This window comes from Protopterus annectens, chromosome 2.part2, assembly GCF_019279795.1.
Source record: "Protopterus annectens isolate FY-2018-M chromosome 2.part2, PAN1.0, whole genome shotgun sequence".
Classification (NCBI taxonomy): Eukaryota; Metazoa; Chordata; order Ceratodontiformes; family Protopteridae; genus Protopterus; species Protopterus annectens.
The window spans coordinates 602,923,603-602,937,946 of NC_056730.1; the positions used below are offsets into that span (position 1 = coordinate 602,923,603).

General features: G+C 40.1%; 1 protein-coding gene across 1 annotated transcript in view; it reads right to left on the reverse strand.

Annotated features, from left to right (window-relative positions):
- Window positions 1–14,344, reverse strand: part of LOC122795974 (dedicator of cytokinesis protein 2-like) — a 2,887,083-nt gene that overhangs the window by 1,812,804 nt on the left and 1,059,935 nt on the right. Inside the window, exon 11 of the mRNA XM_044064456.1 lies at window positions 1,660–1,735. Within this exon, the coding sequence (XP_043920391.1) occupies window positions 1,660–1,735 (76 nt within the window). The remainder of the gene's footprint in view (window positions 1–1,659; window positions 1,736–14,344) is intronic.

Below are 14,344 nucleotides of genomic sequence, written 5' to 3' on the forward strand. Positions count from 1 at the left end.
TCTCATGTAAGCTCCCTCCCTTACCTTTTCTACTGAGCAACACCCCCCCCCACACACACACACACACCTTCCCAGCAACTGTATTTTGGCTAGGAAACATCTGATATTTTCTTTCATCATTTTCCATTTTAAAATGTAACTTCCATATTTGGGATCCAGTTGCCTTTTGAAGAATTGTTTTTATCCTGTCTGTCTTAGTCATGGCTGAGACTAATCAGATGTGCCTTTAGGGAAAGCAGCTGTACAAGGGCACATCTAACAGCATTTCAAAAAGGAACAAAATCAAAATGTTACAATAATGAGGAAGAAGCAGCCTGGTAATTACAATGTGTGGGCTATTGGTTTATTACTCCCTTCATTTTAATCTAGTTTTGGTGTACTTCACTTTCTCTTACTTCACTTACGCTGGAATTGCAAACCCAGATTATTTTCCAGCAACTTACTACTATACACAAGATCTTACACCATCCCACAGATACACCCATACTCTCTACCCTTACCTGCCCATATAAAAATCTAACAACCCTTTGATCAGCTAATAAGGTACTAGTAGCTACCCTTAAGTCCAACAACAAATCTGGAGATAGCTTGTTCTCAAACTCTATTGGTAACTCTTGGAACACTCTTCCAACTGAACTAAAAGCTCTTTCTTCTACCCCTCTTTTCAAGAAGCATCTAAGAATCTTCCTTAAAGCCCAATGGCTTTGCCCATGCACAAATCCTGACTGACACTTTCTCCCCTAGCAGGACCATTCTTTACTATCTATCTTTAACATGCTATTTCAGGTGCTCTGACATTCTCTCTTAATTCCTACTGTAGTAGCTCACCTCCTAAGGTTTGGTAAACTTTATAAACAATGCTACCCTCAAAAAAATATGTTTTATTAATCCTTTTACTCAAAATGTTTAACTTATTTAGTCGGGTATGTTGATATGTTACTGTAACAGTACTATATAAATGTTCCTGTATTTGAAATGGTTTACCTGTCTGACATTATCTGTATTGTATATGGTCAAGATTTCTGTCTTGTAAATTGTCTTAATGTGGAGCTTTTTTCCCCGGGCCTCTGCTGAAAATGGACATACATCCAGTCGGACTATCCCGGTCAACATATGTAAAATAAATAAATAATAAATAAATAAATGCTTTATATTTCTTTTTCTTGAAGTATGTAGACAGACAGAATGATGGAGCTGTATCTATCCACCATTTAATGTTATAACTGGCTATTTCTATCTGAAGTCAGCTGCTAACAGAATTTGAACAATGAATAAGGACTGTCTTTTTCAAAAGTGTGACTTTTTAACCATAGCTATGATGAGTGAAAAAAAAACAGTACCCATGCAACAAGTCAATATGTACTTCAGCTTTACATTAAGAGATGCATATATGTACACATACACAAACACACACACACACACACACACACACACACACACACACACAAAACATTGTCTTGCACATGCAGCGTCTCCTAGACCCTTAAGCTGGAAAAGTTAGTTCAGTGGCTAAACATCCTACAATTCTGTTATATCATTGTCAGGTTCATACTCCTGTCTCAAAAAACTCTTACGTTATATGACAGTTTCAGACTTGGTCTGTTAGGATCTGTCAGAAATCTTATCCTAAGAAGATGCAGTAATAGATTGTCTACTTACTGTTGAAATGGAATAAAGTGCTGTTTTTCTTCATCACTGTCAGCTTTACCTTTAATTATTTCAGTTATATCCATAACTAAAAATAAACAGAAACAATGGTTTCAGATGTTTTTCTTCTTCTAAGAACAAAAAAATACAGAAAAGTGGGAAAACACTATTTGCTTCCCTTTTAATTGTATTGCATGTTCTAGACTAATCCTGTGCAAGTATAAATGTATCATAGTTTAAAATATTGTCTGTGTTTGCTTACTGAAAAAAACATTCACATCTGCAATTTTAAGAACAGCATGTAAGCAGCATGGAGAGTAGCACAGCTAACATTAGGCTTTTGCAGATAACTATGACTATGCTGTGCAGTGCAAGGTATATCAAAATTCACACACCTCTCATCTTCCCAGTAGACCAAAATTATCCATTATTCAGATATTTACACCTAATAATCCTTTCCATTTACAAATTAATAAATACAAATGCAAGTGATCAGACTGCATATATTAAATGGAAAAACATGAAACGTTTTGTTTCTAATTATGGTTTTCAATCTTATAGATAAACATGTTCTGTATTTACCATAACATTCCATCTGTGTTGTCCATTTTCATTTTTCCTCAACCATTGGGCTCAGATCTGACTCATATATTACTGTAGCTCGTAGCCAACTGAAACTCTCAAGCTCCTCCCTACCCATAATTTACCAACCTCTAACATACCTCAGATCTTGTTTGCTAAATGACATAAGTAATAAATATCACAATAATGTTCCTAAGAAAGGAAAACCAATATCTAGAGCTCCATACATGACAATGTGGTATCTTTAAAACATCTAGCTCTTCTAGAAGTCCATGATGACAAAGGTCGGGGATTTGGAGGTGGAGAATTCAGGAAGACTGAAAATGGACAACGCATATGGAATGTTATGGTTAGTGTATAACTTCTTTATCTGATGTCAATTTTCATTCATTCCTCAACTACTGGGACAGATTCCCCACCTACCTAATATCCTGGATGAATTCTAATGATGAAGGATGTTCCTGAGCACAGTTGAACCAAAGGCTGCTCTACCCCTTGAGACCAGATCCAATTTGTAATGAGTAATAAAAGAATGAGGATTAGCCCAAGCAGCAGTTGCATATATGTCATCCATGGAATGACTGGATAAAAATACTGACAATGTTGCAATAGATCTAGTAGAGTGGGCTCTTAAAGGTTTTGACAATGAAATGCCCAATTTATTATAGACTTAGGCTATATAATCACTAATCCATCTTGCCAATGTTACCTTTGTAACTGATTTGCGTAATTTGTTATCTGCAAAGGATATAAATAACTGATCAGATTTTCTAATCTTTTTTGTTCTGTGTAAGTAGAAATGTAACTGTCAATGAACATCCAGCAAATGTAATGTATATTCACTTTTGTTTTTCAAATATTGAGAAGAAAACTGGCAAGTGGTGCAGTGCAGTGGTTTGCACTGCCATCTCACAGCAACAGGTTCTCCATTTGGATTCTTGGCCAGGATGCTTTCTGTGTGGAGTCTGCATGTCCTCACTGCATTCATTCTGGGTGCTCTGGTTTCCTCCCACGTTACAAAGACAAAACTCAACAGCAAAACCTACAAAAGTTCTAGTCAGGAATCAACAAACTGTTGCATTCAGGTCACTCCAAAACTCCTACCCCCTCTAACCTAACTCAAAGCTCTCCCAACCAAATTGTCAACACATTTAATAAATGTTTCTCTGAAACTGTCCAACCCCTAGCTAACACCTTACCACCTGTCACCACCACAGAATCTCCCCCGCTAACCAATTGACCCCAAACTTTTCATCTTCAGTTCTTTCCCACATCCCTCATCCACACTCTGCTTCTTAAACTAAAACCATGTACACCATCAGTTGATCTCCTTCCAGCAGAATACCTGCAAATTGCAGCAGGGGTACTAGCCTACCCAGTCTCCATCCTCATAAATAGAACCATTACTGAATCCTATATCCCATCTCTCTGTAAAATCTCACATGCTTAAGGGAGGCAACTCAAATGAACTCTCAGACTTCCGCCCTATAGCCCTCCTCTCACCCCTAGCAAAAGTTATGGAGAAATGTATTCAACGTCAACTACTGCATCACCTCCTTGAAAATAATCTATTAGTGGACTGCCAACACGGTTTCAGGCCTTTCCACAGCACCAGAACTGCACTCTTATCCTTTACTGACTGCATTAATTAAAAACAGAAATAATAACCTTCTCTCTTCAGCTCTCTTTATAGACCTCTCCAAGGCCTTTGATATGGATTTACCACCAATTACTATCAAATATTCTCAAATCTCTTTCAATTGATACTCAAGCAGTTAAATGGTTTCATTCATACCTCAAAAATAGACAACAAGCTGTGCGCTGGGAGAACAACTTATCCCCAGCTCCCAATCACTCTTGGAGTCCCACAAGGCTCTATTTTGGGTCCACTCCTCTTTAGTATTTTCATTAATGATCTGAAAACCTCCCTTTCCCAAACCAAACTACCTGCATACAATATGCCGATGATTCAACTCTAATCTGCGCTGCTTCCTCTCCAACTGAACTCCAAAACAGGACACAAACTGTATTCACCTTAGTGGAAAAATGGTTCCACCAACGGTGTCGCCTCTTGAACCCAAAAAAAAACCAAAACTACTACTGTTCACGCCCACACAAAAGACCCCTCCACTCAGTCTCTTACTTATCTCTAATAATTGTATTATCATCACTCCTGACACTACCACTAAACTCCTAGGTGTAACAATAGATAATAATCTCAACTTTGACACACACATTAACCTAACTATTAAATCTGTAAATAGAAAACTTGGTTTCCTGTATAAACTCAAACCATTTCTCACAGCCTCAGCCAAGATTGCTATTGCTCAAACTCACCTGATTTCAACCCTTCTCTATGCCTCAACCATATACACAAACCTAACCAAAAGCAATTTAAATAAACTGACCACTTCATACAACAACATAGCTAGATTTGCCACAGGAACCCCATTTAGAACCGACCACTGCCAAAATTTAAAACTACTAGGATGGCCGGAAATACAAAATCAGCTACTCTACCAGCAACTCACCTTTATCCACAAGATCTTACACCATCCCACAAAGACACCTATACTCGGTAACCTCCTCAATTCTTATCAATTCTTATCAAAGCCTTCCAACCCTACACTCTGCAAATAGGTTATAAGTAGCCATGTTAAAATCTAAAAACAAATCAGGGGACTGTCTATTTTCTAACTCTGTTGGTAAATTGTGGAACAAACTCCCAATTGAACTAACTTCTACTACATCCATCCATCTTTTCAGGAAACAATTAAAAATTTTCTTAAAATCCAAATGGCTTTGCACATGCACTAAGCCTGACTGATACTATCTTTCCTTGCCTTTACCCTTTCTTACATCAATTCTCTTACATTTTTTTCTTCTGCACACTTCTAAAAAAATATAAATAATTTGCCCTCTTCATTACCCATCACTGTCCTGTGTCAATTTCTTCGACACAATATGTTAACTGACTAATGCATATATCTGTCTATGCTAGCTGTTGCTCCAAATAACTGAAACAAAAATCTTCATAGTGATACCCTATCTGCTTACTGTTGTTGAAATAACAAGTGTATATGAATGTATAGTTATCTCATTGTTTGTGGATGTATAGCTATCTATATTCATAGTGTTACCCTATTTTGCTTACTGCTGCTGAAATAATAACTGTACATGAGTGCATAGTTATCTAATTGATTTTGAATGTACAGTTATCTATGTGTAATTTGTTTTTAACTGTTTTTCTTTTTCTCTGAGCTTTTCTCCTCTGGCCTCTACTGAAAATGGACATATATCCAGTTAGACTAGCCTGGTCAACAAATGTAAAATAAAATAAAAATAAAATAAAATAAAGACATGCATCTGGAGGGTTTCTCCCCAGGCCTCTGCTGAAAATTGGCTCATTCCAAGTCAGACTTTTCCAGTAAATAAATGTTAAATAAATAAATCAAATTGTCCCCTGCGCTCCACTGACAAATCACTCCTTTGTGTCTCTAAGGCTAACAACACTGCAGGTAAAGCACTATTCTCCCATAATGTAGCTAAATCCTGAAATAAGCTTCCCCCTGCTTTATCTTCTGCCTCCATTATTACGCTGTTCAAAAACTCACTTAAATTACACTTAATGAATTCCTGGCTATGTCCATGCATTACCTAATTATCACTGTTTCTACCACTCCAGATAGCTTCATATCCAATTATTCCCACTGTAATTTTTTTCTATAGTATCAGGAATTTTATTTTCTACTCAAGTTTCTAATAGTTATACTAGCTCATGCTAAACTTACACTAATTAATTGCTAAATAGTCTCTGTTTGTCTCTATAGTTAGTTATAATGCTTATCTAGTATCAGTTTCTGTTTCTGTATCGAAAGTTGTATTTTTATCTAGTGTCTAATTTTGTTTTTTGTATCAAAAGTTGTATTTTTATCTGTTGTCAATTTTTTGCTTCTGTATAGATGATCATATTGTTATCATATTGTATAACTATTTGTTTTTCTGTACTGAATGTGGAGCTTTTCTCCCAGGGCCTCCTCTGTAAATGGACATGTGTCCAGTCGGACTATCCCAGTAAACAAATGTAAAATAAATAAATAAAAAATACTGAATTCTAGCACCACCTGAGGAAGGAAGGATGGATTAATTCTTACTATCAGCCTATCCTTATGGAAAATCAAGTAAGGACATTTAGATGATAATGCTTGAAGGTCTGAAATTCTCCTAGCAGAGGTAATAGCCACTAAAAATATCGTCTTCCAGGTCAGAAATTTAACATCACATTTCCCTGTTGGTTCAAAGGGGAATGGATTAAGGCCTGCAACAGAAGATTCAAACCCCATGGAAGAGTAAGATATTTATAATGTGGTCTAAGTAAAATAGCACCTCTTAGGAAAGCCTTGCATATCTTAGGGGAGGCTAGAGAAGAATTGTCAGGTCCTACATGAAAGTAGAGATTACTGCCAATTGAACATTAATGGTAGAGGAGCTATCTCCCTCATTAAAAATTTCTGCCAAAAACTCTAAGCACTTTGTGTAGGGGTTGAAAAGGGATCAATAAGATTTTGATGCGCCCAACAAACAAACCTCTTCCATTTACTCTTGTAGATTTTCCTAGTAGAAGTTTTATGGGAAGACAAAAGTATATGATGGACAGGAGATGAGAGCATAGGATGTCTGTCTATTAACGGAAGTGGATAAACCACTCTGTTAGCTTGAGATTTCAGATATCTTGATGAATCATGCCTGTTGGGTGAGACAGTAGGTCTGGAATCTGATCAAGAATCCGAGGTGGGTAAAGAAGATGAGGCCAAAGGAAGGGGACCCAAACCTTTTGAGGCCAGTAAGGTGCAATGAGGATGACTTTGCTCTTCAGTCAGTTTTCTGTCGAAACATGGGAATCAATGGAGTTGGTGCATAAGCATAGAGAAGATCGGAGGCCCAATCATGGAGCAGAACATCCCTCATTGATTCCCCCATTGGGGGGATTAGGGCAAAAAAGCTTCTGCACTTGTTGTTTAGGGAAGAAGAAAAAAGATCACAGCAAGGCTTGCCCCACTGATGAAAAAGCGCTTCCGTCACTTTCTTGTTGAGAGACCACTTGTGAAGTAGTACCAAAACTGAGCAGGTCCATTCTGTCAGGTTGGACTTCTCCAGAATGTGTGTTGCTATCAAAAATGGTTTGGTGAGATTGCCCATTGCCACATTCTGAGTGCTTCTTGACACAAGGGGTAAGACCTGGTTTATCCTTGTTTGTTGATGTACTAAATTACTAATATATTGTCTATTTGGAGTGCAATTGTCCCCAGCAGTACAGCATCCTGAAAGGCTTGCAATGCTAAAAGTACTAATCTCATCTCCAGGACATTTATATGCAAACTGGCCTCTTCAGAGGATCAAGTACCTTGGACTGTTTTCCCCAGGAAGAACCTCATCTAATCTGAGGTGCGTCTGTGGTTACTATGGCTTTGGGATGAGGGAAAATGAATGCATGGCCTTGTGAAAGCTGATCTGACCTTATCCACCACCAAAGGTATGTTTTGCATGCCTGTGTGATCCTTATTTGAACTGACATCCACTGATAAAGAATTTACCATTGGGATGCTAGCATCCACTGAAGAAATATCATATTATATCTTGCTGGGGTACTAGAATTATGGCTGCTGACATTGACTCAAGGCTTGAAGAATCAACTAGGCTAAAACTTTGGTGTAAATAATTTTTGTGACATGGAATCTTAATGTTTGCACTCTGGTTAAGGGAAGTGAAGCTGTTGCAGATACTGTATTGAAATTCCAGTGTCTGAGTTGGTTGCAACTGAGATTGGTTGTAATTTTTGTAATTTTCAGAAGGGAGCAAGTTTGGAGTAACTGGTCTCTCGCTAATATGAGTAGATGCCTGGCCGGAGTGTTAACGAGTCAGTCATCTAAAAATGGCAACATCCGGAACCCCTGCAGTCTCAATTCAGCTGCCACCACTGCATTTGGTGAACACCATGGGGGATGTAGTGAGACCAAAGGGCAGGACTCTGAACTTGAAATGGCTGGCTCCAAGCCAGAAGCATACAAAACTAATGGACTACCTGTTCAATTTTATGTGATAGTATGCATTTTGATGGTCTATCAAGCACATTCAATCATTCTTGCCTAGGAACAGCAAGATGGACTGATCTGTGACCATCTCAAATTTGAGTGTCAAACTGACCTGTTCAATTTACTGAGATCCCCCTGTTTTCATTGGCACTAAAAATAATCTTGATTAAGTTTCGGATCCTTTCTGGTCTGGCAGGATCTCTTGGATGACTCTCTTTTTCTAGCAGCTTTTGTATTTCCAGTGCTGCTGCTTTGCTTTGATTGGGTGGAACATCGGGGAAACTTTTGTGAGGATGGAGGTGGAAGGGAAAAGGGAACTATATAGTCTCTGGTAATAATCCTCTCCTCCCATGTGTCTTTTGTGATATCTAACCAACTCTCTGGTGCAGGCATAAACAACCCCTGATTGCCTCCAGAGGGGAACAATCAGGCCTCCTTTCAGGATTATTGATAGGGACTGTCAGAGCATGTGTCACTAGACCCTTGGTTTTGCGGGCCACCTCTCCTGCATGGGCAGCATCTTCTATTAGCATTCTCCCTCTGCCTCTGGGGGAACCATCTCCACGTGGCTCTTGGAAAGGACATTGAGATATTTTGAACCACATTTTCCATCCCCCTCATTGATTCTTAGAGAAGGTCCTTTGAGGGGTCGAAAAATCTACTCCTACAGCATAGAGTGTCTTTCCATATTTTTCACAGCTGGAGAAAATTTACTCCTACAGCAGAGAGAGTCTTTTCATCTTTTTCACAGCTGGAGAGTATGTCCTTCACCTTGGGACCAAATGAGGAAGATCTGTCAAAGGGAGCATTGATGAAAGAGGACTTGAATGGCTCCACAAAGTCACACAAGCACATCCAGGCATGTCTCCTTATTGAGATGCCTGAATCCGCTGCCATTGTGGTACCCTCAGCTGCATTTGAGAGATGCCTCATGGACGAAGTAGAATGTACTGAAGGGTCATCAACTGCTTGGCTACCGATGCTTGAATCTCTGAAGTAGTGGTCCCTGAAAGAGTATTTGGCAGTTCCTTTATAAAATCTCTTTGCAACCTAGTGAAATGTACCAAATAGTTCAGCGACCTAAGAGTAAAGGTCGTGAAGCATAGACCTGCTTCCCAAATCTGTCCAAAGCCCTGGACTCTCTATTAGGGTGATGGACAGTGGAACTTTGTTCTGCATTTTCCTTCTTCATGACAACTGCCACAACCATGGCATCTACTGGTACTGCCTTTACTCCAGTATTCCCTTTCTGTCAGAGGTACCAGAATTTGGTCTGGTCTCTTGGGGATAGGTTCAACCACATCAGATCCCTTCCATTCCCACTGAGAGATCAAATCAATGAGCTCATCAGTGAGTGGAGTTACCCACCAGGTAGATGGGCCACACCCAAACATCTCCAGAAACACTGATTCCTCTGGAGAAAGATTTTGGGAGAACAAACCACCCTGTTGCTTGAAAATCTCCAGAATGTCTCCAAATGAGATGTCTTCAGGTAATCTATGGGATCCTTCCCCTTCATCAAAATCAGTGTCTTCAGTGATTGATTCTTGTGGGGAAGCCAAGTGCCTCCTTTTGCACTTTCTCTTCTGGGGTACTTCCTCAGTGGAATGTTACATGGAAGTGTTGGAAGAGATGGTGATACCCTGCGGGGTAGTCTGGAGGGGTTGGACTGACTGTCCCTGTAGAGTTGCATGTCAAGGCTCATGGTGCAGAGACACACGAAATGTTGAAGGACGATCCAATGGGAGAGAGACCACTGAAGCAGAAAACACTCTCTCCACTACCTCAAAGGAAGACTATCCTGGGGATAAAGAATTCAAAGGAGCAGAGAAGCCATGCAGAGATTGGAGCCTAGCTGCCCAGGGCCAAGGGTCCTAGGGACAGAGATGTCTCAGAAAACTTTGGAGTGACTCCAATACCTCAGATCATACCAGGAAGCTTCAGCTCTGAGAACAACTTGGCTCCGAATTTGGCAGAGCCGAGGGACTCTGAGAAACATTATCGGATCCAAGGACACCAGTATCCTCAGATCCAATCCAGATGGTCTCGGCAAACTGGGATCCAAGGACTCCAAAACAAAATGTTGAATTGAAGAAGGAGCCAATACTGGAAAGGTAGAGCTGGCCAAGATTCCGGACTAGAGGAGTTTTGATCCAGGATAACCCCCATCTGTATCTGCACAGAGAAAAACGTCCTCATCATTCTGCTGAGACTCCTGGAACAACGAGATGAAGCAATAGATGGTAAGTTGGAATGCAGTCCCTCAAGGAAGGGAGATGGCACTCTAGATGGCACTGGGTTTATAGAGGGAGATTATCAGATCCAAGGAAGTACCTTAGTATCTGAAGTACTCAGAGTCAAAAATATTTTAGGTGATCCTAAGGAAATATTGGAACTGGACGGCTTCAGATCCAACCTGGACTTTTTATGTGGAGGTTTCATTGAAGATGGAGCCAAAGAACTCAACTTTTTCATGGACTTTTGTGCAACATTCTTAGAAGCTATCTTGGGGGGGTGAGTCCAGATATGACTTCCTGAAAAAGTAGTAAGCATTAGTCCTTTAAGAATATATTTATTTTTATGGTCTGCCATTACTTGTGGATTAAAACACTTGCAAACACTACATTCCACACTAAGATGTTCTGGACCTAAACAACAGACACCAAGATCATGAGCATCAGAATAAAGTAGCTTTTGGGCACCTTTCCTGCACTTTTTAAATCCTTTTTCAGATGTGATGGAAGAAGCAAAGATAGCAAGAAAATTGTTTTTTTTTTCTTTTTGAAAAGGGTAAGGAGGAATGAAAAAGGGAAAAAAAAGGGTACCAGTGATGGTACAAAGGAATACACAGATGGTGTAAGAGCAAGGTTAGAAGTAAAGATAAAAGTTATATAGTAAAGGTTTAAATCCTTAAGAAAAATGCCAGCAATGATATTTAAGAAATACACTAAGCGTACACCAGACTAAAAAGGATAAAAAAGTTATTGAAATAGTACTTATCCCTAAATTCATTCAAGAGCAAAGCCGACCAGGTCTGTATGTGCAAAGTGGGAAACAAGACCTGGGGTATATTTGAGGTTGGTACATTATGGGTGGGGTGGAGCTTGAAAGTTTCATTTGGCCTGAGTTATAGTAATGTCCGAGTCATAACTGAGGTTCTGATCTGAACCCAATGGTTGAAGAATGAATGAAAATTTACATCAATGCTGTAATATACGCTCCTCAAAACTGAGCATGTTTCCTCATAGTGGAACTCCTTTTCAAGAATAGTAAGTTTAATATCTTGAATAAACTATGTTCTTTTGACCTTGTTTAGGATAATTCAGGTATGAAAAATCGACAACTGAATGGGTGGAAGAAAGGATAGGTTTGACTAGATGAATTGATAGAGCAAAAATACGATACAGAAAATTAAGTATTCAGCTGTTACAGATGTGACAGGTGAGCTGCCCCATGGCATTTGTGTCAAAATGCTTGTCATATGAGCAAAAGTTGAGGAACAGCATTGTTAAAGGTGTAATTTTGTATAAACTGCTAAACAATATAGTTTTACCAGCAGAGTTTGGTGAGAAAAAAATGATCACACCATAAAATGTATAAAAGAAAAAGTGGTCAAGGGCAGAAAACTGATTTATTCATAAATGCAGAGTATGGAATACATGTGACTTTTAAAAGCCAAAGGATCAGACCACCATATGGTGCAGCTCTACATAAAATATTGCATTGTACCAACACTACTACCTGTGAGAGATGCACTTATATAGCCAAACTGGAAGCAAAGCTCTCTTCACCCAAGACTGGACTAGACAGTCCAGAGGAGAAGGTAAACACTTTCACCACACCACACTCCTCACATAGTCCCTCAAAACCTACACCACCAAAACATACACATAGAAACACAAAACACACAGCTACATTTGCAGAGGCTCTCAGTAAAAACCTGCCCAAGCAACAGGGACCTCCAAAGCAGAAACACAAGCAACCTCCACCCCTCAACACAAGCCAAATGATACATAGCCCACAAACAAAGTATGCCACTCAACCACAGCCCATAAGGCATAACAATGTACCCAACACTCTAGTCATAGGTGACTCTATAGTCATGCACACTGATGTTCCACTCACCAGGCTAAACAAGGAGAAAGTTACTGTCAGCTGCTTGTCAGGTGCCAGGATCAACCACATAATGCATGCACTCAGGTCACTCCACAACAAGTACAAATATGACTCTGTCATTATCCATGTTGGTGTGAATGACCTGAGACGTACCTCCCTGGACTACATCAAAAGGGATCTTGTAGCCCAGGCAGGTATGACCCTAGCCCTGAGTAGCATCCTGCCATCACCCAGAATGATACCACAGTACAAGGACAAAATGACTGACTTCAACAATTGGCTAAGCTTCTGGTGTCATTCTAAGGGGATCCAGTATCTGTCTGCCTGGGATGACATGATCGACAAACCACAATGCTTTGCCAGAGATGGTCTGCACCTGTCACCCCTGGGATTCTAGATACTGGCTAAGGCTCTAGCCACGCCTACAGTGCCTTTTTTTAGGCAAGGTTCAATTGACAAATTCACCACTATAACAGGTACAAGCAAGCAGAATCTGAGGGTACTGCTACTCAATGCTAGAAGTTTAAACCTCAAAATGCACTCACTCGAGGCACTCCTTAAAATGGAGAACATCGACATCTGTGCAGTGACAGAGACCTGGTTCAAGGCTCCAGAAAGTACCCCTGCATTACCAGGCTATAATTCATACCACACCTTTCTGCCACCTAACCTGGACCGTAACACTAAAGGCGGACGCATGTCCATATTCATTAAGGATATCCACACCTCCAGACTAGTTGCTCAGCATAATGCATCCGAGATTATCCAAGTGCAACTAACTCTGGGCAAGACTGCAATCCAAATTGTAGCTTGCTACAGATCCCCCACCAAGCCCCAGGATTCCCACTCCTCATTTCTTGATACACTGGAAAATATTAGGGTACAACCTAACACCCTAATAATGTGCGATTTCAACTACCCCACCATTAACTGGGAAAACTACTCATGTACCGACTCTTGTGCTCAACGTTTTCTGGAATTCATAAATTCCAATGCCTTGGATCAACTTATCCACACCCCCACCAGGGGCAGCAATATCCTAGACTGGGTTATTACCAACATGGGCAACCAGTGCTCCACACCAGAGGTCAATTCCTCGTTGGTCAGATCTGACCACAAGCTAATCACCCTTGACATCCACATCCCTCCCCCAGCCCCCATTAGGGAAACCACCATAAAAAATTTCTCCAAAGCCAACTTCACACTTTTTAAGACAGAAGTGGCAAACTTCATGACACCCATGCTGACGGACAATAGAGGTATGACTGCTGAATCCTACACAAATGCACTTTATAAGCACTTACACGAGTGCATGGATCATGCAATCCCTAACAGAACCAAGATGCTATCCTCCAAAAAAATGAAGCCAGTCTGGTGGTCCCCTGCCATAAACAAACTCTACAACAGAAGAAAGAAACTGTTGCAAAAAAGAGTAAAATCCCATGATTGGAGAAACTCCCTGGTCAGCCTCAATAAGAAGTTGAGATCCCACATAAAATCCTCCAAAGCTAGTTATGAAAACAAAATCACCACTGACTCTAAAGACAACCACAAAGCATTCTATAGCTATGTCAAGAATCTCCATGGCAACACTCAGATCTGCTCTGCGTTACAGCACAATGGCACTAAGTATACAGAAGCAACTGATACTGCCAACATCTTGGCAGATAGTTTCAGTGCTAACTTTACCCCTCTTTCATCCCCTAAAAGGCCCATCTCCATACTGGAAGAATGCAAAGTTCTTGTAATCACGACTGCACAGGTTAAAAAACACACTCTCCAAACCAAGAACACAGCATCCATGGGACCTGACAACATCCCAGGTTGTATTCTACATGAACTACAAAATGAACTGGCACCCCATCTAAGTACCATGTTCAATCATAGCCTCACCTCAGGCTTTGTGC